Source organism: Ovis aries, chromosome 3 (assembly GCF_016772045.2).
Source record: "Ovis aries strain OAR_USU_Benz2616 breed Rambouillet chromosome 3, ARS-UI_Ramb_v3.0, whole genome shotgun sequence".
NCBI lineage: Eukaryota > Metazoa > Chordata > Mammalia > Artiodactyla > Bovidae > Ovis > Ovis aries.
The window spans coordinates 208,671,658-208,699,308 of NC_056056.1; the positions used below are offsets into that span (position 1 = coordinate 208,671,658).

Consider the following 27,651-nt stretch of genomic DNA (forward strand, 5'->3'; position numbering starts at 1 on the left):
TAATTATGCAAAAGAGATTTCATGGAAGCTCAAGAGGCAAAAGGAAACATTGGAAAGAATATCCCAGGGTATCCAGCTATTAGAGTTACCAGATGGAGAATTTGTTTTATTTTGCTATTATTTTTATTACTGTAAGATAATTGCTTTACAATGTTATGTTAGTTTCTGCTGTACAACAACATAAATCAGCCATTAGTATACATATATACCCTCCCTCTCCAGCCTCCCTCCCGCCCCATCCCCCATCCCACCCTTTCCGTCATCACAGAGCATCTAGCTGAGCTCCCTGTGCTACACAGCCGCTTCCTGCTACCATCTGGTTCCCACGCGACAGTGTATATAAGTCAGTGCTACTCTCTCAATTCATCCTGCCCTCTCCTAACCACCGCGGTGTGTTCCCATCTGTTCTCTAGGTCTTCATCTCTGTTTCTGCCCTGAAAATAGGTTCACCTGTACCCTTTTTCTAGATTCCATTGACAGAGAATTTAAACAGCCATGATTAAAATGCTCATCAGATTCACAAGATATGCATCTTGGCAAGGAATTGATTACAAAAACAAATAAAAATTCTAGATCTAAAAAACTTAATAGCTGGAATTAAGAACTAGAGAATGAGTGTATCTCAGTGTTAGATCAGCATAAGGTAGAAAGAGTTCAGTGGAAGATCAGAGGACAAATATTCCTCTATTTAGAAATGCTGGTCACATGGTAAGAGTCCTAGTTATAGTGCTGCAAAACAAATTCCCCCCAAAACTTAGCAACTAAAGCAAAACATATATACTTCAGTTTGCTCATGATTTCCTGGGTGTAATCTGAGAAAGACTCCACTTGGCAGTCCTGTCTTGGGGTTTTTCATGTGGTTGCACTTAGATGTCATCTGGGGCTGAAGTTTGCTGAGACTTGACTGAACTGTGGTTAATAACTGTGGAAATTCCCTGAAGTATTTTAGGGATAAATGGACATCATGTCTGCAACCTAATTCAGAAAGAGTTTACATATTTAGGGACAAATGGAACAGGAGGGGGACAGACAGAAAAAGAGGGGAGACAAACAGAGAGATAAAGATTAAAGCAAAACAGGACTTCCAATTCAAGATGGCAGAGTAGAAAGAATGAATATGAAATAGAAAAAGTGAAACATACTGGATAAAAGTAAAAGATCATGTTTCACTTTTTCTATTATCTCTTCTTTTATTTTTTTTATGTTCTTACTCAAGTCTTTATCAAGTGTAGTAGAAAAGCTTTTTTACACATATATAATTATGTATAATATATATATTTTAGAAAACATAAATTTTTGCCTAACTAAAAAGTTTATGACATTTTGATTCCACTTGTTTGACTTAGTATGAATAGAATCCTAGATTTCTAATTTAAAAATAGATATGCAACAAGTAACAGTGGTTTACTGTATAGTATAGGGAACTATAGTCAATATCTTGTAATAACCTATGATGGAAAATAATTTCAAAAATAATAATGTGTATTTGTATAACTGAATCACTTTGCTGTGCACCTGAAACATTGTAAGTCAACTACACTTCAATAAATATATATATATATATATATTTAAAATATATGTATTTTTTTAAAAGATTAAAGCAAAATACTAACATTGGGAAATCCAGGTAAAGGTCATCTGGGAATTTTTATATTATTCTTACAACTTTTCTGTAAGTCTCAAAAAATATTAAAGGGTGAAACAAGTCCAAAAGAATCATTCTTAGGACACTTTTACACACAAAAAAATACGAATAGCATCAAAAACAAATGCCTAAGAGAAAACCTAGTAGAAGATGGGCAAAACCTCTGAGAGAAATTCAAGACCTAATTGAATGGAGGGATATACGATGTCAGTGAATTGGGAGACTCAAAATTGTTAATCATCCTCAAATTTATACATGGATTCAATCTAGTCACAATCAAAATACATTTAGGCTTTTTTTTTTTTTTGGGGGGGGGGGGGGTGGGGTGGGGGTGGTGAAAAGTGACAAGCTGATTCTAAAACTTATACAAAATCCAAAAGGCCTAGAAAGACCAACACAGTTGGAAAGAAAAGAAACAGTGTTAGAGGAGTTAATAAAAAGTAACTCTCATAAATTGAAATCATCCAGACAATATAAAGATACAATAATTAAGACATACAGTATTGGAGCCAGGATAGACAAATAGTACAATGAACAGAGTAGACTGTCATAAAGGACAGACAGACACATATGCCCTTCTGCTGATGACAAAGGTAACAGCAGTGGGGAGAGAGCCTGTTCATTAAAAGACTCTGAGTCAGCTGGATGTCCACATGAAACCTGACCCTTATCTTACACAGATATCAATCCCAGAAGGAATGTACAGTTATATGCAAGAGAAAATAATTAAATTGCTGTAATACTTCACCATGAAATGTCTACCTTTTGAGACACAGATGCAAGAACAGACATTTGGACTCACTGGCAGGAGTTGCTGTTGTTCAGTCGCTCAGTCGTGTCTGACTCTTTGCAACACCATGGATTGCAGCACACCAGGCTTCCCTGTGCTTCACATCTCCCAGAGCTTGCTCAAACTCATGTCCACTGAGTCAGGGATGCTATCCAACCATCTCAACCTCTGTCATCCCCTTCTCCTCCTGCTTTCAATCTTTCCCAGCATAAAGGTCTTTTCTAATGATCCAGCTCTTCGAATCAGGTGGCCAGAGTATTGGAGCTTTAGCTTTAGCATCTGTCCTTCTAACGAATAATCAGGAGTGATTTCCTTTAGGATTGATGGGTTTGATCTCCTTGCAGTCAAAGGGACTCTCAAGAGATTTCTCCAACACCAGAGCTCAAAAGCATCAATTCTTCAGCATTCAGCCTTGCTTATGGTCCAACTCTCACATTCATACATGACTACTGGAAAAACCATGGCTTTGACTATATGGACCTTCATTGACAAAGTAATGTCTCTGCTTTTTAATATGCTGTCTAGGTTGGTCATAGCTTTTCTTGCAAGGAGCAAGCGTCTTTTAATTTCGTGACTACGGTCATCATCTGCAGTAATTTTGGAGCCCAAGAAAATAAAGTCTACTGCTGGTTCCATTGTTTTTCCCTTCTATTTGCCATAAAGTGATGGGACCAAATGTTGATGTATGGCAAAACCATAATCTTCATTTTTTTAAATGTTGAGTTTTAAGCCAGCTTTTTCACTCTCCTCTGTCACCTTCATCAAGAGGCTCTTTAGTTCTTCTTCACATTCTGCCATAAATGTGGTGTCATCTGCACATCTGAGGTTATTGATATTTCTCCTGGAAATCTTGATTCCAGCTTGTGCTTCACCCAGCCTGTCATTTCTCATGATGTACTCTGCATATAAGTTAAATAAGCAGGGTGACAATATATGGCCTTGGTGCACTCCTTTCCCAGTTTGGAACCAGTCCATTGTTCCATATCCTGTCGTCACTGCTGAGTTTTCCATATTTGCTGGCATATTGAGTGCAGCATTTTCACAGCATCATGTTTTAGGATTTGAAATAGCTCAGCTAGAATACCATCTAGCTTTGTTGGTAGTGATGCTTCCTAAAGCCCATTTGACTTTGTACTCCAAGATGTTTGGCTCAAGGTGAGTGATTATCTGAGTTATTAAGATTATCTGGATCATTAAGATTTTTTGTGTAGTTCTTCTGTGTATTCTTGCCACCTCTTCTTAATATCTTCTTCCCTGTTAGGTCCATACTGTTTCTGTCCTATATTGTGCCCATCTTTGCAGGAAATGTTCCCTTGGTATCTCTAATTTTCTTGAAGAGATCTCTAGTCTTTCCCATTCCATTGTTTTCCTCTATTTCTTTGCATTCTTCACTTAGCATGGCTTTCTTATCTCTCCTTGATATACCTTGGACCTCTGCATTCAGATGGGTATACCTTTCCTTTTCTCCTTTGCTTTTCACCTCTATTCTTTTCTCAGCTATTTGTAAGGCCTCCTCAGACAGTCATTTTGCCTTTTTGCATTTCTTTTACTTGGGGATGGTTATGGTCACCACCTCCTGTACAACGTCAGGCACTCTATCAGATCTAATCTCTTTAATCTTTTTGTCGACAGGGGGATGATTTGAGAGAATACCATTGAAACATATACATTACCTTATGCAAAACAGATAGAAATTGAGAGTTTGATGTATAAGGCAGGGCTCCCAAAGCTGGTGATCTGTGACAATCTGGAGGGATGGGGTGGGGAGGAAGGTGGGAGGAGGGTACAGGATGGAGGGGACAAATGGATGCCTATGGCTGACCCATACTGATGTATGGCAAAAACCGTCACAATACTATAAAGTAATTATCCTCCAATTATAATAAATAAATTTTAAAAAGAGAAATTACACTTTAAAGCCAGTTTTCCCTTGACCTCTGCTCTTGGGGACGTTTCACTCCAGGAGCATCCTAAATACCAGTAGCCCTTCCTTCTCTTACCTGAGCAGATCACAGAGGCTGTGTTGCCATGGGAACAGTCAGAACCACCCAGAGCAGTCACAGGGCAACTCCAAAGGAAGGACTCAGCCCCTGAGCAGTGAAATCGGGCTGTTGAGATCTGATCACCTCCTTCCACCAAGTGTGGTCCTCCGGGGGTGGAAATGGCGACTCCACAGCCAAGCTGATGACAGACAACATTGGCATTGGCCAGACTCCAGTGGGAGGCACAGAGTGCTCTCCATCATCCAAAAAAGTTCACCTCCACCTGCCCCTCACACTGAGAGGAGCCGTTTGTCATGAGCCGGACTTCTGAATATGCTGGATATGAGATAACAGAATTTCAGAAACATCTCATGATTTCTCACCTGAACGGAGTATGCAGGGAGGTTAGTCCTGACCTACATCTCACCTGAACAGACGAGCTGAACAGCTCCACTGTGGTGACAAGTGTCCCCTGGACAGGGCACTCTGGGACAGGACCAGAGCTTAGGCTCCTCTCCCTCACACCTGAACTCTTCAGCCCAAACCCGGCCATCAGACTCTCTGAAGGGCACGTGTCCCAGGACAGACACAGCTTTGCCGCACCCCAGCTCTGCACAGATGACTTGGGCAGTGGGGAGTGTGAAGTTCCCATCAGACACTGGGATCCAGGCTTCTGCAGAATACACTTTTACTCGCCCTGAGCAGGGTCCGTCCTTTCCAACCAGATGCACAAATCCTGAGAGAAACAAATAAATAAACCCACTGCATGTTCATGATCCTGGCTTGGCAACTGGAAACATGTCACAGGCAATGGTGTGAAAGCTTTTATTTTCCAGGACTGAGGCATGAAGAGACAATTTGACAATGTCAGAATTGCATTTTCATGAGCGAGTTTCGGAAGAGAAATCCAGAAGGATTTGCAGAGTCAGTTTGGAATGGCTGAATTCCAAAAACTTATATTTTGATGTTGGTTAGGATGTGAATTCCTCATTTAAGGGCCTGGAAACTATAGGGCCCAAGGAAACTGCACTGCAATGGGCGTCAGACTTGGGTGCAGAACTGAACTAACCCAGAGTGAAATAGGTCCTTGGGATTCAAGAGGTTAGAGAACCAAGATCCAGACAAGGTTAGAAGGCATCCTGAAATTTCTGGGGCTAGAAGTCCAGCCAGATTTTTCTCAGAAGTCAATATTCAAGTCACTGATACAAGGGAAATCAATTGAGAGATCTGAGTGCATGTCAGTCTATAGACAGACTTATGGCTCATGGAAGGAAAGCTAGATATTATAACAAGACTACATTTTATGATTCCCATATATTTCTCATAATCTCTGATGTTGAAAAATTCCAAGAATTTCTTAGCCAACTTGAATTGTGAAAAGAAATTGTCCACAGATGAGTTTGAATATGAAGAAAGGTCAGAGTCATAGGAGAAAGGGTTGGTCCTAGCCATCTTTCAAGAAAGCCTAGGGTTTACCAATGAACCTGGGAGAGAATGAGTTCTCAGTGGGACTATACAAGATGACTAACTGTGTTGATTACTTCCTATTACTGGTTTTCTTCCAACACATGAGAATCTTAGCAGATGCTATGGAGTGAAGGCAATTTAATGTTTTTAAATTCTATCTATATGCTAAATGGAGCTTCCCAGGTGGCACTAGTGGTAAAGAACCCGCCTGCCAATGCACAAGTTCAATCGCTGGGAGGAGGGCATAGCAACCCACTCCAGTATTCTGTCCTGGAGAATCCCACGGATGAGGGAGCCTGATGGGCTACAATTCACAGAGTCGCAAAGAGTCAGACATGACTGAAGAGACCTAGCATGCACTCATATGCTAACTGCAAACTACTTCCTATTTCTTGAGTAATAGTTATCATGCTGTTTAAAAAAAAAGAGAGAGGATGAGAAGAAGAGAAGACAGAGCAAACAGTCATATATAATTTACAGATTTCTACCTTACAAAAGCCTCAATATGGATGAAATAAAGATTTGGGGAAAATATCTGTCCAGCAAGTTTTTAACACATTTTACCCCTGTGCCCCTTACATCTGCGACCTAACCCTGTCTCCCTTTCCCATTTCTCCAATAGCAGACAAGAGAAAACAATCCTAAGAGCTACAAACGGATGGAAAAGAGACTCTGAAAGGGAAAAACTTCTGTAGGAGTGGAGTGTGGCTGGGATGAGGGGTAGGTTAACCTGGGAGTGGATGGGGTCTGAAACTGAAAGAGGGAGACTAAGGAGAGACTCACAACATGATTTGACCTTCAGGGACCATATTTTGGATAGAGGAAAGGAACCTAATGAAAAAAAAAAATAAAACCTCATCATAAAGAACTATTTTTAAATACATTTGCCTGATTTCTGACTGTGCTTATAATTATTTATGTACACGGTGGAATTCTTTCTGGTAAAGGACTCTGATTTCATAAGTATGAGAACATTGAAGGTTCAGAAAGAATATTTCAACAGAATAAAAATCTGCTGGAGAGAACAGGAGAGAACAGAAAATACACTATAGAAATTAATGAATCGAAGGACCAGCTTGACCACTTATCCAAGAGGGAATGGTGAGAGCCAGGATGATCTGTGAGCCTTTTGTTACCTACCCACTTTCAACTCCCCAGTCCAGGTTAGGACATCTGGTGTGGTCTGGCTGGGAGTTTGGTCATAGGATACACATTCTAATTAAAACATTTTTACTTAACAGGTTGTAAGTTTCTATATCAATCCCATGAGGTTACAAATTTAAAAAGAACAAGAAAGAAATATTTCTTGTACGCTGTTTCATATACCAAGATACATGCTAAACACTCAAATATATGCTGAATAATCAATAAAGTCTTATACACATCAGGATAGATACTTCTGAGACATATTATTATTTCTTTTTTATTTTCTACTTGATTTTAAATTTTATATGAAAGCATATGTGTGTGAAAATTGTAAGAAAATTTGTGCAATAGGAGACTGGTGTGAGTGGATAAAGGTATTAAATATAATAAAAGATGCATCTTTGTCTGATCTCTTGCTGTACAGACCTCCTGTATCCTTGGACACATGTAGCATCCTCCACACCACACCTGGACCCGCAGTGATGCTCAGAGAACTCCATATGGCCTTTGACATCTCCCATTGCCCTTCTTTTTCCTCTTAGCTACTATAAGTCTCCTCCTCCTTCTTCAAAAATTACAGGTGCCCTCTTACTCCTATTCCTTTCAAACAAGCCCCCAAACACAATTCTCTTATATCACTGAAGACATCAGGTATAAAATATAATTTCTTACCATAAAACATAGAAATTCATATTTTATTGCCTATATCTTTGACTTGTCAGTGTGTGGCTAAGTGTTCCTCCAGAATTTGGTTTATATAGAGGTTTTAAAGGAAAATAAAAAAGAACAGACAATCCTTTCTAGTAACAATGAAAGGAGAACCCAGACTCAGAATATTTCATCCACAACTCTATTGTCCTACCAGTCAAACAGCTATGAATGTAAAGCTAAATTTTCAAAGGGGACTTGCAATTTGGCACAAATCCATAAGTTCCTCTCTGATTTGTTTGATGATGTCTCCTGTGCCTCCACTCCTACTAACCTAGCACAAAAAAGTGTCTCACACCATATGTGCAGAAAGGACTCCATCCTGGAAGGTACATCCTCATTCTAGCCCTTTCCTCTCATGGGCTCACTGTGCAAACCAGGTGCATGTGGTGATTTGCAAATGTTTCACTCTTCCAAAAGTAAATAATATAAAAATGAGTATCAATTTTTATTGGGATATAGATTAAGCTGTATCAGGCAAGATCACTGGAGAAGAAATAGCAGAGACTTGTAAGAGGAAAGTAGCAATAAATGAAGCCCATCAGGAAATCAGTTCTGAATATTCATTGGAAGGACTGATGCTGAAGCTGAAACTCCAATACTTTGGCCACCTGATGCGAAGAACTGGCTCCTTTGAAAAGACCCTGATTTTAGGAAAGATTGAAGGCAGGAGAAGAAGGGGAAGACAGAGGATGAGATGGTTGGATGGCATCACCGACTCAGTAGACATGAGTTTGAGTAAGCTTTGGCAGTTGGTGATGGAGAGGGAAGCCTGGCATGCTGCAGTCCATGGGGTAGCAAAGAGTCGGACACCACTGAGCGACTGAACTGAACTGATCACACAGAGATACTTTATGACTTCAAGGAGGATATCTCAGACATCTCTAGCTTACACATCTATTGCCCTGGTGATCAGACACCAGCTTCCTTGGAGCTTTCTGTCCTTTCAGTCCGTGGGCAATTCACTGATCATACCTGAGCAGATAACTCCTGCATCCTCGTCATGACCGCAGTTGTGTCGCCCCAGCCCCGGGAAGGGCACTGCCACACGTGGGACTCCATTCTTCCACAATACACGTGGTCCAGCCAGATGGGTCCTGATCCCGCCCCAAAGGGACCAGACTCCATGGCACTGAGGGCTTCTCCACAGCCCAGCTGCCTGCACACCACACGGGCATCTTCCAAGTCCCAGCCGTCTTCACAGATGGTGCCCCAGGAGCCCTGGTCAAGGATCTCCAGTCTCCCGGCGCAGGGCCCGGCCCCATCCACCAGGCGGAGCTGTCTGCTGTCTGAGGAGAGAGAAATGGGACAATGGGTTGCTGACCAGCAGATGAGAAAGATCTTCTGTCCTGTGGGACCCTCACCCAAGCAGTTGAAGGCGCTCTCCTCAGAAGCTGATGCTTCAGAGTCATTGCCCTGTGGAACATTCGGATCTGGTTTCTTATAGAAGTGATAAGAGCATAACAAGGATGAAAATGGACAAAAACAGGAAATATTACTTTACTAAATAGTCTGAGACAGATGGTGTTACAAGGTCCCATCAGAGTTAACATTCTGATTTGTAGAGCTCTGCACAGAATCTGAGAAAGATTTACAGGAAATGTTGGTCTCTCTACCCTGAGCGGTTAAATGAGTTCAGAGTCTCAGGATTAGGCTGGTAGCTGGATGTATTCTTTCTAAGCTACACAGTCTTGGTCATTGACTTTAGAGTCAGGCAGTGGCCTCATAAGAAGCCTCGGGGAGCAGCCATGAACCCTCTATCATTAAAATCGTTCTCCTTGGTATAGTCATGAGAACTGAAAAACAAATGGTCTGTGAGATGCCATGGTTTACTCCAGAATAGTCCACTTATGATTCTAAGCTTCAAACTCCAGATCTGGATACTTAGTTTCAAAAAATATAATCTCTTTGAGTAGATTAAACAGATTAAACAACCCTGCATGAGAGATGATGTCAGAAGACATTGAATGACATTGGCCAGACTCTACTGGGAATCACAGAATGTAGCTTCTTCTCCCAAATGAACATAATCTCTCCTTGGACTTTGTGTCAGGAATTGCTATTATCTAAAATTTGGAGTTGTTTGTTCTCTAAGGAAAATATGTATTTCTAACTCACAGAGGAAAAATATGTTACTTTCCTGCTTTGAAAGCCTTTGAACAAGCAATATTGACAGACACACTGCATTATTCCCTCCTTTGATACATAATCAGTCATGGAAAGAAAGGTTAAATGATGTCTATCACTGTTGTAGTTTAAGTAAGTGATAAAGTAGAGAATAAAACCTCAAATTCTGTATTTCCATGAAGAATGGAAGAGAAAGCAGGCCAATGGTGTTGTTAGACACAACTTCAAATGCCGGAAATTTTCTTTAAGTAAAAGTATCATTGGAAAAGACTCTGATGCTGGGAGGGATTGGGGCAGGAGGAGAAGGGGACGAGAGAGGATGAGATGTCTGGATGGCATCACCGACTCGATGGATGTGAGTCTGAGTGAACTCTGGAAGTTGGTGATGGACAGGGAGGCCTGGCGTGCTGCAATTCATGCGGTCACAAAGAGTCAGATACAACTGAGCGACTGAACTGAACTGAAGGGTATCAGACATTTGTGGACACAACATGGACTAAATATGCTAAAATTCTAAAGAGTGGAGATCATGTAGTATGTTTCAATGTTAGCCAGCTTCTTTTCTCTGGAGGAATTTCCCAATTTGGTGCCTGGGTTAATGGCTCAGAATCCGGGCTCAGAGCAACAGAGGACTCCTATTTGGACAGAGAAGCTAGCATAATTTGGGGTTACCTGGTGGTGAGACAGATCTGGAGACCTGAAAGCCTCTCTCACACAGCAGACTCTTCCCTCGAATGTGTGCTCATTACACAGCCATGAAGCTGGCAGGGAGCCAGAGATCCATGCCAACAGTCTGGGAGAGCAGAGCGGCGACTCCTGCCCTCTCTTGGGCGCTGAGCTACCAGAGTATCCCAGTTCTCAAGCGAAATCTCTGAAGGCCCAACATGGACAGAGAGGTAAGAGGAGGATTGAGTGCTAACAAAACCTCGACCTAGACTTGTTACAGCTCAGTTCTCAGTTGTATTTATATATTTGAGTAATCTTCGACCCTTCTACTTGCTTAACAAAACAGAATATGAATCCTCTCAAGGGTTATAAAATGTATCTGGAGGATCATTTTTTCAATGCCAAAGGCATGGGATGACATGGCATGTTAACAAAGTGGAAAAAAGAAAATAAGAGAAGGCAGAGACTCACGTGATAGAGGTGCTGGAGTTAGCAGATACAGATTTTAACCATGATCAATATATTGAGGAAAAAAGAGGAAATGAGAGAATAAATGGGTGAAAAGATGAAAAACATTAACAACGAATTATAACTATAAAAAGTCAAGGAACAGTTACCAACCGAAAATAAAATGTCTAGAGAGTTGAATTAATAAGTTTAGAAGAATTTTAGATAGAACACTACACAGAACTACTGACTTAGAGGAGTCCTAGAGATGAGAGATGAGAAGAAGGAGGAGTTACAGGAGGAGAAGAGAAGCTCAGACAGAGAGACAGAGCAGCAGAAGTAACACTTGAAGATACAATAACTGAGAATTTTTTAAAAATGGATGGATGGGCATGAAAACTCCCACACCTAGTAAAGCTGCTGAAAATCAAAGGAAAAAGGAAAATTTGGAATAATAACAGATCTGTTTAATACAAAAGAAGGGGGGAAAGAGAGGAAAAAAGAACATAAAGCACATGGGTCAATTAAAAGGAAATGATAGATACGAGCCCCCAAATACCAGTAATTGCAGTTGCAGTAAATTGATTAGATACTTCAAATTAAAGCCCATCTTGATGAAACCACAAAATCCATGTAAATGCCACCATGAAGATATTCAGCTTATATATGAGGGTGAAGAAAGGTTGAAAGTAAAATGATGGAAAAAATGTACATACTTTGTGAATCCTAATTGTAAGAAAACTGGAATAGCTGTATAAATGTCACAGAAAGTAGACTTCAAAGCAAGATGTGCTAATTGAGTTAAAGAGGGTATTTTTATGATTATAACAGGGTACACCCTTAATGAAGATATTATAGATATTAAAATCCAAGAAAATGTCAAAACATTGCTTTGAAATATAGAATAATACTTGACAGAACAAAGAACAGAAGTAGACAAAATCGTAATCAAAATGGGGGGACTTTAACATCCATTTTTCAATAGCATGCAGACCAAGTATGCAAAAAAGAATGAAGAATATAGCAGATGTAAACAACACAGTTAGCCAAATAACATATATAGAGCAATACGCCAACAATGAAAGAATTTGTTATTTACATTATTGTTAATTCACTGGAAACTTCCATTTTTAAATGATCATCAGTTCGGCTCAGTTCCGTCGCTCAGTCGTGTCTGACTCTACAGCTCCATGGACTGCAGCATGCCAGGCCTCCCTGTCCACCACCAACTCCCAGAATTTACTCAAACTCATGTCCATCGAGTCAGTGATGCCATCCAACCATTTCATCCTCTGTTGTTCCCTTCTCCTCCCAAATTCAACCTTTCCCAGCATCAGAGTCTTTTCAAATGAGTTAGTTCTTCACATCAGGTGGCCAAAGTATTGGAATTTCAGCTTCAGCATCAGTCCTTCCAATGAATATTCAGGACTGATTTCCTTTATTTTTGGGGGGGGTTTATTTCCTTTTATTTAAAAATATCTAAAATGGGTTCAAATGGATTGACATCATCAGCTAACTATTTACTATGATTAACATGGTTTGATACAATCATAAAAATAAGATGATTAAACAATATGCTTAACTTCAACTATGCATTAATTTATTGAAAATCTATTGCAATATTTTCATTCTCTAGAATTATCACTTGTATTAAGAAGTATACTCCTAAAAGGAAAAAGCTAAATGATTGAAAACTACAAAGTGAAAAAGTAAGTCAATTTCTTATTTATAGTATGAGATATTAAGTCTCATATCCAAAAATCCAATTTGTTAAGGTATTAAGGATTATGCTTTTAAGTAAGTTCATTACTGACCTTACTGTTAGAAGCACGCTGTAATTCTACACAAAGTTCTAAAATAATACCTCAGACTAGAGGAGCATCTTAGTAACATAAAAAATAAAAAATGGCTTGAGGGTTGCAATATTGATTTTAAAATTGTTTCCTGAACCAATTATCAATGAGGCATATTTGTTCCCAGTAACTCTTTAGTTAATATATGCTCCTCCTGTTTAATGATTATTTTTTAATCTTTTCTCACAGACTCATATTGGCCTTTGCATGAGTCAAGAGGTGGGCTTTCATGTTATTCGACTGAATAAATTTTCTGCGACAGCCTACAAAAGGACACACAAAGGTTTCTCCCCAGTGTGGATGCGCACGTGTGTACGCAAGTTGAAGGACAGGGAAAAGCGTTTTCCTTTAGAATGGACTGGTTGGATCTCCTTGCTGTCCAAGGGACTCTCAAGAGTCTTCTCCAACACCATAGTTCAAAAGCATCAATTCTTTGGTGCTCAGCTTTCTTTATAATCCAACTCACATCCATACATAACTACTGGAAAAACCATAACCTTGACTAGATGGACCTTTGTAGGCAAAGTAATGTCTCTGCTTTTTAATATGCTGTCTAGGTTGTTCATAGCTTTTCTTCCAAGGAGTAAGCGTCTTTTAATTTCATGGCTACAGTCACTATCTGCAGTGATTTTGGAGCTCCCGAAACTAAAGTCTGTCACTGTTTCCACTGTTTCCCCATCTATTTGCCATGAAGTGATGGGACCGGATGTCATGATCTTAGTTTTCTGAATGTTGAGCTTTTTCACTCTCCTCCTTCACTTTCATCAAGAGGCTCTTTAGTTCTTCACTTTCTGCCATAAGGGTAGTGTCATCTGCATATCTGAGGTTATTGATATTTCTCCCAGCAATCTTGATTCCAGCTTGTGCTTCATTCAACCCAGAATTTCCCATGATGTACTCTGCATATAAGTTAAATAAGCAGGTGACAATATACAGCCTTGACATACTCCTTTCCCTATTTGGAACCAGTCTGTTGTTTCATGTCAGTTCTAACTACTGTTTCCTGACCTGCATACAGATTTCTCAAGAGGTAGGTCAGGTGGTCTGGTGTTCCCATCTCTTGAAGAATTTTCCACAGTTTGTTGTAATCCACATAGTCAAAGGTTTGGCATAGTCAATAAAGCAGAAGTAGATGTTTTGATGATCCCATGATAGAACAAAACCTTCAGAGAATTGAATTTATACAGAGTATTTACTTTGACCAGAGTGAAATTAAGTTAAGTATTAATAAGAAAATATACTTAGCCATCCCTACTGAGAAAATTAAGAAATATTCTTCCAAAGAATTCCTGGGTCTGGAAATAACTTTCAAACTTGAAAATATTGTGAAATAATGGTAACAAAGGTATTCTGTAACTAAATTCTTCCAATGCAACTAAAGTAGTGTCTAAGGGAAATTTATACCCTAGATTTAGAAAAGAGGAAAGACGGAAAATGAAAAAATGTAAGCTTTCATTTAAGAAGCTAGGAGAAGTAAAGCCTAAAGGATGTACAAGATTGGAGTTAATAAAGAAAAATAAAATTATTCTAATAAAGAAAGTAAGCATAAGACAAAGATAATAGAGGAAAGCTGTTCAAACATGGCTCACTGAAAATTGATCAGCACCGAGCAATACTAATCAAGAGCAGAGAGAAAAACTCAACAACACCAAAATGAAAAGGCAAATCACTGTAAATTATACAGATATTTTGGTCATAGTTTTGAGATGCAATATACACATTTAATGTGGATAAATATCCAGAAGAGTTCCAGTTTCTCCACAACCTTGCCAACACTTGTCTTTTTTAAAATTATAGCCATTTTGACAGGTGTCAGATGACATCTCATTGCGGTTTTCATTTACATTTCTCTGATGATTAGAGATGTCAGTATATTTTCATATACCTCTTAGCTATCCATATGTCTTCTTTGGAGAAATGGCTAGTCCCTGACCAATTTTTTAAGTCAGTTTATTAGAGCTTTTGTTGCTGTTGCTTTTGTTTTCCTCTTGAGCTGTAGGATTCTTGTTTATTTTGGAAATTAATCCCTTATATGACTTGCTGTAAGGTGCCTTTTCACTCTACTGTTGTTTCTTTTACTGTCATGCTGGTGTTCGGTCATTCAGTCGTGTCCAACTCATTGTGACCTCATGGAGTATAGCCTGCCAGGCTCCTCTGTCCATGACATTTCCCAGGCAAGAATACTGGAGTGAGTTGCCATTTCCTTCTCCAGGGGATCTTCCTGACCCAGGGGTTGAATCTATGTCTTCTGTGTCTCCTCCACTGCCAGGTGAACTCTTTACAACTGAGCCATCTGGGATATTCTCACTTTTCTATTTTTATCTATTTTTTTGGTGTCATATCCATGAGATCATGAAATAATATATTTTTATTTGAAATTATAAGTAAAAATACCACATATCTAAAATGTAATTCCTAACTGATGACAATATTACACCATCAGACACAGTAAAATAAATTTATATGCAGTAAGGTTTTAAATATTATTTAGTGGAATTATAAAATCATTTGTAGAAAATAAACTTGATTAAAAGTTAGTTTGAGATGAAGAATGGCATTTGAACATTGCATTAAAGGCATAGTCAAAAAACTAAGACGCTATAAATTTCATCACATAGCCTCCCATACACATATACAAACCTACATACACAAAATCATACACAAGAGATGGGGAAATATTTCCAAATAATGTAAGAAAAGGGGCAAATGATGTTAGTTTATAGAGTTCCTAAAAATAAATAAGAAAAGTTGTAAAATATTCTAGAGAAAAAATTAAAGATAGAGAAAGATATCTGAAACACCTATAAATATTTACTTATCAATCACTCTGCACATTCAATAACGAATACAAACACAGCTGTCTATAAGGGTACACACACACACTAACGCACCCCTGAATGAAGGAAAGACCTTGCATACTTTAATTACCCTGTGTTTCTTCTATCAGGACAGTGCTTGCACATTGTATGCACTCATTCAACAAGTATGGATGGAGAACATTTTCTAAATACCGTGATAAGAGCTTGTTAAATATTTATTAAATAAATGAGCAGATGAATACAGTGCAGTGAAATATATTTTCTTTAAATCAATGCTAATCAACAAAATAGTGAAGCAAAATTAAATTAATGATAATTGTTTATGAAAATAAGGTATATTAAAGAAAAACAGTCCATAAACACAGAATAAATTTATATTTACAATTTAACTTGCATAATTTTTAATATAAATTTATTTATTTTAATTGGAGGCTAATTACTTTACAATATTGTATTGGTTTTGCCATACATCAACATGGGTTTTAACGGAAAATTGTTAAATAGACTCTAAACTACTCTCATCTATTATTCAATATAACATATGCACAAGAGAATCTTTCTGTGGTAAGAAGAAACTCTTTAAGGGAATATACAGATTTACCAAGTAGACTTCAGAAAAAGACAAATAGCTACTGAGCAAAGCAAAACCCTCCTTGCTATTCTTTGGAACTCTGAATTCAAATGGGTATACCTTTCCTTTTCTCGTTTGCTTTTCGCTTCTCTTCTTTTCACAACTATTTGTAAGGTCTCCTCAACAGCCTTTTGCTTTTTTGCTTTTGTTTTTCTTGGGGATGGTCTTGCTCCCTGTCTCCTGTACAATGTCATGAACCTCCGTCCATAGTTCATCAGGGACTCTGTCTATCAGATCTAGTCCCTTAAATCTATTTGTCACTTCCACTGTATAATTGTAAGGAATTTGATTTAGGTCATACCTGAATGGTCTAGTGGTTTTCCTACTTTCTTCAATTTAAGTCTGAATTTGGCAATAAGTTCATAATCTGAGCCACAGTCAGCTCCTGGTCTTGTTTTTGCTGACCGTATAGAGCTCCTCCATCTTTGGCTGCAAATAATATATAATCAATCTGATTTCGGTGTTGACCATCTGGTGATGTCCATGTGTAGAGTCCTCTCTTTGCTGGAAGAGGGTGTTTAGTATGACCAGTGCATTCTCTTGGCAAAATTCTGTTAGCCTTTGCCCTGCCTTCATTTCTTACTCCAAGGCCAAATTTGCCTGTTACTCCAGGTGTTTCTTGACTTCCTACTTTTGCACTCCAGTCCCCTATAATGAAAGGGACATCTGGGGTGTTAGTTCTAGAAGGTCTTGTACATCTTCATAGAAGCTTTCATAGAAGCTTCATAGCTTCAACTTCAGCTTCTTCAGCATTACTGGGCATGCTGCTACTTCTGTTAAGTTGCTTCAGTCATGTCCGACTCTGTGTGAAGCCATAGACGGCAGCCCACCAGGCTCCCTGTCCCTGGGATTCTCCAGGCAAGAATACTGGAGTGGGTTGCCATTTCCTTCTCCAATGCATGAAAGTGAAAAGTGAAAGTGAAGTCGCTCAGTCGTCTCCAACTCCCAGCTACCCCATGGACTGCAGCCTACCAGGCTCCTCCATCCATGGGATTTTCCAGACAAGAGTACTGGAGTGGGTTGTCATTGCATAGACTTGGAATACTGTGATATTGAATGGTTTGCCTTGGAAATGAACAGAGATCATTCTGTGATTTTTGAGATTGCATCCAAGTACTGCATTTGGGACTCTTTTGTTTGCTATGATGGCTACTTCATTTCTTCTAAGGGATTCTTGCCCACAGTAGTAGATATAATGGTCATTTGAGTTAAATTCATCCATTCCTGTCCATTTTAGTTCGCTGATTCCTAAAATGTCTACGTTCACTTTTGTCATCTCCTGTTTGACCACTTGCAATTTGCTTTGATTTATGGACCTAACATTCCAGGTTCCTACGCAATATTGCTCTTTACAGCATTGGACTTTGCTTCTATCCCCAGTCACATCCACAGCTGAGTGTTGTCTTTGCTTTGACTCCATCTCTTCATTCTTTCTGGAGTTATTGCTCCACTGATCTCCAGTAGCAATTTGGGCACCTACCAAATTGGGGAGTTCATCTTTCAGTGTCCGATCTTTTTGCCTTTTCATACTGTTCATGGGGTTCTCAAGGCAGGAATACTGAAGTGGTTTACCATTCCCTTCTCCAGTGAACCCCATTTTGTCAGGATTCTCCGCCATGACCTGTCCATCTTGGGTGGCCATATTGGCATGGCTCATAGTTTCACTGAGTTAGGCAAGGCGTGGTCCATATGATCAGATTGGTCAGTTTTCTATAATTGTGGTTTTCAGTTTGTCTGCCCTGTGATGGAGGAGGAAAAGAGCCTTATGGAAGCTCCCTGAAGGGAGAGAATAGCAAGGAAAGATAAGAAAGCCTTCCTCAGTGATCAGTGCAAAGAAATAGAGGAAACCAATAGAATGGAAAAGACTAGAGATCTCTTCAAGAAAATTAGAGATAAAGGGAATATTTCATGCAAAGATGGGCTCAGTAAAGGACAGAAATGGTATGGACCTAACAGAAGTAGAAGGTATTAAGAAGAGATGGCAAGAATACACAGAAGAACTTTACAAAAAAGATCTTCATGACCCAGATAATCACGATGGTATGATCACTCACCTAGAGTCAGACATCCTGGAATGCGAAGTCAAGTGGGCCTTAGAAAGCATACTACGAACAAAGCTAGAGGAAGTGATGGAATTCCAGTTGAGCTATTTCAAATCCTAAAAGATAATACTGTGAAAGTGCTACACTCAATATGCCAGCAAATTTGGAAAACTCAGCAGTGGTGACAGGACTGGAAAGAGTCAGTTTTCATTCCAATCCCAAAGAAAGGCAATGTCTAAAAATGTTTAAACTACCACACAGTTGCACTCATCTCACACACTAGCAAAGTAATGCTGAAAGTTCTCCAAGCTAAGCTTCGACAATGAACATGAACTTCAACATGAACTGTGAACTTCCAGATGTTCAAGCTGGTTTTAGAAAAGGCAGAGGAACCAGAGATCAAATTGCCAACATCTGCTGGATCATTGAAAAAGCAAGAGACTTCCAGAAACACATCTGTTTCTGTTTTATTGACTATACCAAAGCCTTTGACTGTGTGGATCACAATAAACTGTGGAAAATTCTTCAAGAGATCGGAATACCAGACCACCTGACCTGCCTCTTGAGAAACCTATATGCAGGTCAGGAAGCCACAGTTAGAACTGGACATGGAACAACAGACTAGTTCCTAATAGGGAAAGAAATACATCAAGGCTTTATATTGTCACCCTGATTATTTCACTTATCTGCAGAGTACATCATGAGAAATGCTGGGCTGGATGAAGCACAAGCTGGTACCAAGATTGCCAGGAGAAACAGCAATAACCTCAGATATGCAGATGACCCCACACTTATGGCAGAAAGTGAAGAAGAACAAAAGAGCCTCTTGATGAAAGTGAAAGAGGCGAGTGAAAAAGTTGGCTTAAAGCTCAACATTCAGAAAACTAAGATCATGGCATCTGGTCCCATCACTTTATGGCAAATAAATGGGGAAACAATGGAAACAGTGACAGACTTTATTTTTGGGGGCTCCAAAATCACTGCAGATGGTGACTGCAGCAGTGAAATTAAAAGATGCTTACTCCTTGGAAGGAAAGTTATGACCAACCTAGATAGCATATTAAAAAGCAGAGACATTACTTTGCCGACTCAGGTCCATCTAGTCAAGGCTATGGTTTTCCAGTAGTCATGTATGGATGTGAGAGTTGGACTATAAAGATAGCTGAGCACCAAAGAATTGATGCTTTTGAACTATAGTGTTGGAGAAGGTTCTTGAGAGTCCCTTGGACTGCAAGCAGTTCAAACCAGTTCATCCTAAAGGAAATCAGTCCTGAATATTCATTGGAAGGACTGATGCTGAAGCTAAAACTCCAATACTTTGGTCACCTGATGTGAAGAACTGACTCATTGGTAAAGACCCTGATGTTGGGAAAGATTGAAAGGGGGAGGATAAGGGGACGACAGAGGATGAGCTGACTGAATGGCATCACTGACTCAATGGACATGAGTTTGAGCAAACCCTGGGAGCTGGTGATGGACAGGGAGGCCTGGTGTGCTGCAGTCCATGGGGTCACAAGGAGTCAGACACGACTGAGCGACTAAACTGAACTGAGAGTAAAACTGCAATAGACTCAAATAGATATACTGAGAAGGCTAAGTAATCAAAGGAAACAGAAATTACAAACAAAACACCAAGAAAAAGGCACAAAAGCCTGAAAGAAATATACATAAGTGTAAAATGTACCTGTTAAAAAATATCAGAATTAATGTATTCTTTCCACATCATCCTATCAAACCTCCTACCCAATCTATACAGAGATCCTCTGAGAAAGTGATGGCCAGATCTCTGTGAGGTGCTTACTCACTTTCAGGGTCAGAGACTTAACCACCTCCCACTTCCTGGTGCTTTACTGTAAAAAAACTATCATCAATAAAAGATTTAATAGTTTAATGATTCTTTAGCCTTCAAGTGGAAAAGACAAAGAGATGAGGCAAGAGAGGCAAAGAGTGGTGAATATGTTTTGAAATATCTGTCACCACATTCTCTCTGCCATGTGAAATATCTATCACCACGTTCTCTCAGGCAACACCCAGCATATCATTCACGATGTATCTGAATGGGGTGTGTGTGTTTGTGTATGTAGAGAGAGAGAGAGAAATGTTGCAGGGAATAAGCACTTTGGTTTGAACATCTGTCACCCCCCAACATTTATTTACTGCATTCAGCACTTGCTGTCGAAATCCCAGCTCCCAGTGCAATGGTATTAAGTGGTGGAACCTTCTCGGCCTCTTCCAAAAGCAGAAGAAAGGAACACTGCCAGACTCATTTTATGAGGCCAACATTGTTCTGATATCAAAACCAGACAGGAAATATCTCTGATAAACAGAGGGACAAAAATCCTCAACAAAATATGAAAAAACATAATTCAATAATGCATCCAAAGGATCATGCATGATGATCAAGTGAGATTTGTTCCAAAGGATGCAAGGATGGTTCAATATTCACAGATTAATCAATGTGATACACCAAGTAAACAAAATCAAAATAAAAAAAAACATTTGAAAACATTAACATCCATTTCTGATTAAAAACCTCTATAAAGTAGATAGAGGGATTATACCTCAGCATAGTAAAGACCATACGACAAACTCACAGCTAGCCTCATACTCAGCAGTAAAAAGCTGAATATTTTTTTCTCTGAGATCAGATGCAAGACAAAGATGATTAATCACCACTTTTATTCAACATAGTTTTGGTATTCCTAGCCAAAACAATCAGGCAAGGAAAAAAAAAAAAAGGACACACAAATCTGAAAGGAAAAGACAAAACTGATGCTATTTGGAGATTTCATAATATTATATATAGAAAACCCTAAAGCCCCCACCAAAATCTGTTAGAACTAATACCCTCAGTGAAGTTGCAAGATACAAACTTCATATACAAAAATCAGTTGCATTTCTATACACTAATAACAAATTGCCATAAGGAAAATTTAAGAAAACAATTCTATTTACAGTTGAACAAAGAAATGATGAATTATTAGGAACAAATGTAACCAAAGAGGTGATAGTCCTGTACCCTGAAACTCTAAGACACTGATGAAAGATAGTGGATTTTGTTATCAAAATTCCAAAGGAAATTTTCACAGACATGGAACAAATAATCCTAAAATTTGTATGGAACCACAAAGGACCTTGAATAGCCAAAGCAATCTTGAGAAAGAAAAACAATATTGGAGGTGCCATGTTTCCTGATTTAAAACTATATTTCAAAGCTCTAGCAAAACAGTATAGTGTTGGCATAAAAATGTGTGCAGAGATCAACAGAATAGAATAGAGAGCCCAGAAATAAACCCAAATACCTACAGTTAATTCATTTTTGACAGAGGAACTAGGAACATGCAATGCGGAAAGGACAGTCTCCTCAATAAATGGTGCTGGGAAAAGTGGACAGCTACATGCAAAACATAAAACTGGACCACTCTCTTATACCATTCACAGAAATTAATTCAAAATGGATCAAAGACTTAATCATAAGTCCTGCAGCCATAAAAATCCTGGAAGAAAAAGTCATAGACAACAGTTTTGGTGGGGGCTTTTTGGATTTGATGCCAAAAGCAAAGGCAACAAGAGCAAAACTAACTGAATGGGACTACATAAAACTAAAAAACTTCTGTGCAACAAAGGACACCATCAGCAAAATGAAGAACTTACAGGGCAGTCCAGGAGTCAGGACTCAGTGCTTTCACTGCCATGGCCCAGATTAAATCTGTTTGAGGAACTAAGATCCAGTAGGGCATGCAGGTTGGTAAATATATAAATAAAGGGCAAAGATATTGTGGCGGAAAAAAAAATTTTTTAATGGAAAGACAATCTATAGTAGAGAAAATATTTGTTAAATATATTTCTGATATGGGTTAATATGTGGAATACATAAAGGACTCATACACCTCAATAGCAAAAGAATACAGTCTCATTTAAAAATGGGCAGAGGACCAGAATAGACATTTTTTCAAAGAAACCATACAGTTTTTCATTAAAAAGTACATGAAAAGATATGCAATCATCAGGAAAATGCAAATCAAAACCACAATGAGATATCACCTCATAGATTTGTTTTTATCAAAAAGACAAGAAATAATGAGAATTTTTGAGAATGTGGCGAGAAGAGAAAGCTTGTGCACAGTTGGGGGAAAGATAAGTTGGTGCAGCCACCATGGAAAACAGTATTAAGGTTGTTCAATAGAAACTCAAACCTAAAAATAAAACTGCCATGTGAGTTAGTAATTTCACTTTGGGGTATTTATCTGATGAAAATAAAAACACTAACTTAAAAAGATATGTGCAACCCGATGTTCATTGCAGAATTATTTAAAGTAGCCAAACATTGTTCAGCCTTTTTTGATGGATGAATGGATAAACAAAATTTGCTATGTACATATATCCAGCCATAAAAAAGAAGAAAATCTTGCCATTTGCAACATGGATGGAACTTGAGGGCATTGTGCGAAATGAACTAAATCAAATGGAGAAAGAAAAATACCATTTAATCTTATTTACATGTGGATTATTAAAAAAAAAAAAAAAACAACTCCAAAACAGAAGAATGAGTTCAGGAATGCAAAGAGCAGTTTGGTGGTTTCCAGAGGGTCAATGTGGTCAAAATGGGATGGGTGAAGGTAACCAAAAGATACAAACTTCCAGGCCTAAAATTACTGTCATGAGGATGTAATGTACAGTGTGGTGACTACAGTTAACCCTGTATTTTATACTTGAGAGTAGGCAGGAAAATACATCTTAAAGTTTTCATCATAAGAAAAACAATTGTAATGACATGTTGTGATGGATATTACCATACCTGTGGTGATTATTTACCAATATGTACAAATACATAAATACTATGTTGTACACTTAGGACTAGTACAATGTTACAAGAATTACATCTCAAAAATTTTAACAATCAAGGTTAGAATACATGAATTAGATTAGTTCCATCCTTACCTCATTTAGGTTTCTCTGGTGGCTCAAATGGTAAAGAATCTGACTGCAATGTGGAAGACTGATTTTGATACCTGATTTTGATATCAGGATGATCCCTTGGAGAAGGGAATGGCAACCCATTCCAGTATTCTTGCCTGGAGAATTCCATGGACAGAGGAACTTGGCAGGCTATACAGTCCACGGAGCTGCAAATGGTCAGACACGACTGAGTGACTAACATTTTTACTTAATGTCATTTTTGTGGACCCAAATTAAACTTAGATTACTAAAATATCACTTAGATTTTAAAATACCAAATCTCACTGCATCCTACAGGGTTGGGACAGACACACAGAAACAGACAGTAAGTCACCTGCACACGAGATATAGGCTTCCTCCTTGGGAGAGCATGAAGTGTAATTCCAAGGGTCAGAAGGACACTGCCAGAGAGAGGTGTCAGTTTTCTGACAGCGGATTTCATCCACCCACCGAGGTCTAGAACCTTCCCTGAGGCCAACAGAGGGTTGAGGGTTCCACTGTCCCCACAGCCAAGCTGTCTGCAGATCACGGACACAGTGATGTCTTCCGTGGGGCTGCGGCAGACACTGCCCCAGGTCCCGTTGTAGAAAACTTCCAGCCACCCAGCACACTGCTGGTCCTCGCTCACCATCCTGAGGGCCAGGAACTCTAAGGTTGAAAGGGGAGGAGACAGGACACAGTAAAAACTTTGCTGGATATTCTAGGTTTTCCTTTCTTCTAGAAATGGTGAACAGTCATCTCTGGATGTTCAAGAGATACCCACTAGATGACAAGACTGACACCACCTCCCTTTTAACTGACTTTGTCCATTTGTGTCTGTCTTTCTATTTCTACCACGATGGTGTAGTGGATTTGAATTGAGAGGAAGACCAAACTTCGTGGGTGCTAGTGAGGGAGGAAGCTGAATCCTGCTTCCTGACAAAATCTTCAAAGAGTATGTCAAAGGGATGTGATGTGGATACTGGGGAGATTGGCAGAATAATTAACCCCAGAATGTCCACATCCCAATCTCTGCAACTTGTGAATCTGTTACCATATCTGACAAGAGGGATTTACAAATGTGACTAAGGTAAGGACCGTGGGATGGTGAGTTTAAGCTAGAATATTGTATTAACAATGTGAGCCTCATCCTTAGACCCACTGTCTTTACAAGTAGAATACTTTTCTTAGCTCTGGTTAGAGAGAGAGATGTGACTCTGGATAATGGTTGAAGACAGGCAGCATTGCTGATCTGAAACTGGATGAAGGGGCTATGAACCAAAAATGTAGGCAGTTTCTAGAAGCTTGAAAAGACAAGAAACAGATTCGCCCCTAAAGCCGCAAAAGTGGTGCAGCACTGCTAAAGCCGTGACCCCAGCCCAGTGAGATCCGTGCTGCACATCTAAGCTACAGAAGTAAGGCAGTAAACACACATTGTTTTAAACCACTAGTTGGTATGTTGTTACCTAAGCAAATGGAAACTAGTACTGTGGGTTTAAATTTTTTGTATGTAGCTGGAGAGAGAGCCCTGCTTTCAAGAAAACCTGTGAGAAAAGGCTCTGCCAGGAAACACTGCTGAAAAGAAAGGACCAGAACCTCAGCTGCTGCAGGAGGCAGTGAAAGCACCTCGTCTTCACGTCTGCTGGAAAGACAGGCTCCATCGGAGGAAGCCTCCTTCTCTGGTCCTTTCAGCATCTCTGTGAATGTGTGAGTTGGCCTGGATCTTGATCTCCTTGAACTCCCCTCCTGCTATCCTTGTATTTTCATCCCCTCACCATTTTACACTTCAGTACTGTAGTCCCTGGTGGTTAGGACAATAATCAAGACTCTGTCTGCAATGTATGAGTCCCAGGTTTGACCCTTGGGTGAGGAAGATCCCTGCAGAAAGAAATGGCAACCCAGTATTCTTGGCTGGAAAATTCAATGGACAGAGGACCCTGCTGGGTTACAGTCGATGCGGCTGCAAAAAGTAGTACAGGACTGAAGCAACTCAGCACACTTGCACCACAGTCCTTCTCAATTTGTATAGCCCCTCATTGAAATCTCCTCCTTATTTCTAACAAGCTTCTCTACATTCTTCTTGGGTCATTGTTTCTACTCTAGATTTCTCCTAAACATGGTACCTCACTTCCAACAATCCACTACTGAGGCTGAAATTTCTCTTCCATACCTGACTCCTAAGTGTTCAATTTCGACCAAGATAATGAAAAGACATGCTATTCTAATATTATCTTGCTACATCACCACCACTTTGACTTATCTTCGCATCATTAAAACATGTCAGAAAAGACAGAACAGAGGGAGGAAACTAGTGACAGAAAGAGAAATAGAAGGAACATGGAACCATTCATAAAAATGTGAGAGCCTAAGTTAGAGCAATGGTAGTCAGGGATACAAACCATAATCAGTGTTTAAATATCAGAGCACTCTCCAATTCTCTACTGTTAAGTGTATCTTAACTGGAATTAATATCAAGACATCAGTATTCTTAGGATGGTAACATTGGGAGTTCTAATTTCACACCAAGTTACAACATCACACACTCCATTTTCATTCAGATGCTGATTTATCAAAATAAGGTAGAGACACCTGTAGTGTTTCCACAAATTTATCTGCAGTTGGAACCATGATTAGGACATTGTGACAATTGGGAAGTTTACTTGAGATGCCAGAAAACAGGTTTGTTTAAAACAAAAGCTTCTAACTAAAATTCAAATGCACCTTGAAAATAATTATTTTTAATGAGAATGATAAAGAGAATGGAAGGAAACATTTTGAAGAGATGAATAGATTTATGACATAAGTGCTGTAACAGTTTCACAAATGCATGCTTATCAAGAAGTCTTGTATGTCAGTCATACCTCAATAAAGTACTTTTTAAAAAGGAAAAGAATTGTTTCCTTAAGGGCCTCAACTAGAATCATCAAATATGCTGAAGGTGAGATTAGAAAAGATCACTTTTCCAAAGATCTTCCTGGACATAACACCCAATAGCTGATTGGCTGTGGTGTTAATGGCCTAAAGCAGATGACCTCAGGGCTCCACTGTCCCACCATCTCTTCAGATGGGATGATACTCGCCTAAGCCCAGCCTCTTACCTTAGGGAATTCACTGTAATAACTGACAATATCTTCCTCCAGCCCAGCTGCTCTGATGGGATTAATATCCTGGATATCCAATCTGCAATTGTGATAATAACTAGAAGCCCCTGCCAAATACTGTGATTACCCACTCACACCACTTCACTGCTATCTTTACTGCATCCACCTTGGCACTGGTGGTTAAACGCACTTCAGTTCTGTTCAATCTCTCTGTCATGTCTGACTCTTTGCGAGCCCATGAATCGCAGCACGCCAGCCCTCCCTGTCCATCACCAACTCCCGGAGTTCACTCAAACTCACGTCCATCGAGTCAGTAATGCCATCGAGCCATCTCATCCTCTGTCGTCCCTTCTCCTCTTGCCCCCAATCCCTCCCAGCATCAGAGTCTTTTCCAATGAGTCAACTCTTCGCATCAAGTGGCCAAAGTACTGGAGTTTCAGCTTTAGCATCATCCCTTCCAAAGAAATCCCAGGGCTGATCTCCTTTAGAATGGACTGGTTGGATCTCCTTGCAGTCCAAAGGACTCTCAAGAGTCTTCTCCAACACCACAGTTCAAAAGCATCAATTCTTCAGTGCTCAGCTTTCTTCACAGTCCAACTCTCACATCCATACATGACTACTGGAAAAAACATAGACTTGACTAGACGGACCTTTGTTGGCAAAGTAATGTCTCTGCTTTTGAATCTGCTGTCTAGTTTGGTCCTAACTTTCCTTCCAAGGAGTAAGCCTCTTTTAATTTCATGGCTGCAATCACCATCTGCAGTGATTTTGGAGCCCAAAAAAATAAAGTCTGACACTGTTTCCACTGTTTCCCCATCTATTTCCCATGAAGTGATGGGACCGGATGCCATGATCTTCGTTTTCTGAATGTTGAGCTTAAAGCCAACTTTTTCACTCTCCTCTTTCACTTTCATCAAGAGGCTTTTTAGTTCCTCTTCACTTTCTGCCGTAAGGGTGGTGTCATCTGCATATCTGAGGTTATTGATATTTCTACCAGCAATCTTGATTCCAGCTTGTGCTTCTTTCAGCCCAGTGTTTCTCATGATGTACTCTGCATAGAAGTTAAATAAGCTCGGTGACAATACACAGCCTTGACGTACTCCTTTTCCTATTTGGAAACAGTCTGTTGTTCCATGTCCAGTTCTAACTGTTTCTTCCTGATCTGCATACAAGTTTCTCGAGAGGCAGGTCAGGTGGTCTGGTATTCCCATCTCTTGCAAAATTTTCCACAGTTTATTGTGATCCACACAGTCAAAGGCTTTGGCATAGTCAATAAAGCAGAAATAGAT

At 39.4% G+C, this 27,651-nt stretch overlaps 1 protein-coding gene and 1 long non-coding RNA gene across 2 annotated transcripts in view; both read right to left on the reverse strand.

Annotated features, from left to right (window-relative positions):
- EP4C (EP4c protein) overlaps positions 1-27,651 on the reverse strand; it is a 57,880-nt gene that overhangs the window by 6,910 nt on the left and 23,319 nt on the right. The window contains 2 exon segments of the mRNA XM_060413469.1: positions 4,436-4,753; positions 4,845-5,153. Of these exon segments, the coding sequence (XP_060269452.1) occupies positions 4,436-4,753; positions 4,845-5,153 (627 nt within the window).
- Positions 8,917-24,146, reverse strand: LOC132659494 (uncharacterized). The gene is made up of 3 exons (XR_009600015.1): positions 23,617-24,146; positions 23,265-23,449; positions 8,917-9,027 (listed from the first exon to the last, which is right to left on the reverse strand). It is a non-coding gene; the product is annotated as an uncharacterized LOC132659494 (long non-coding RNA).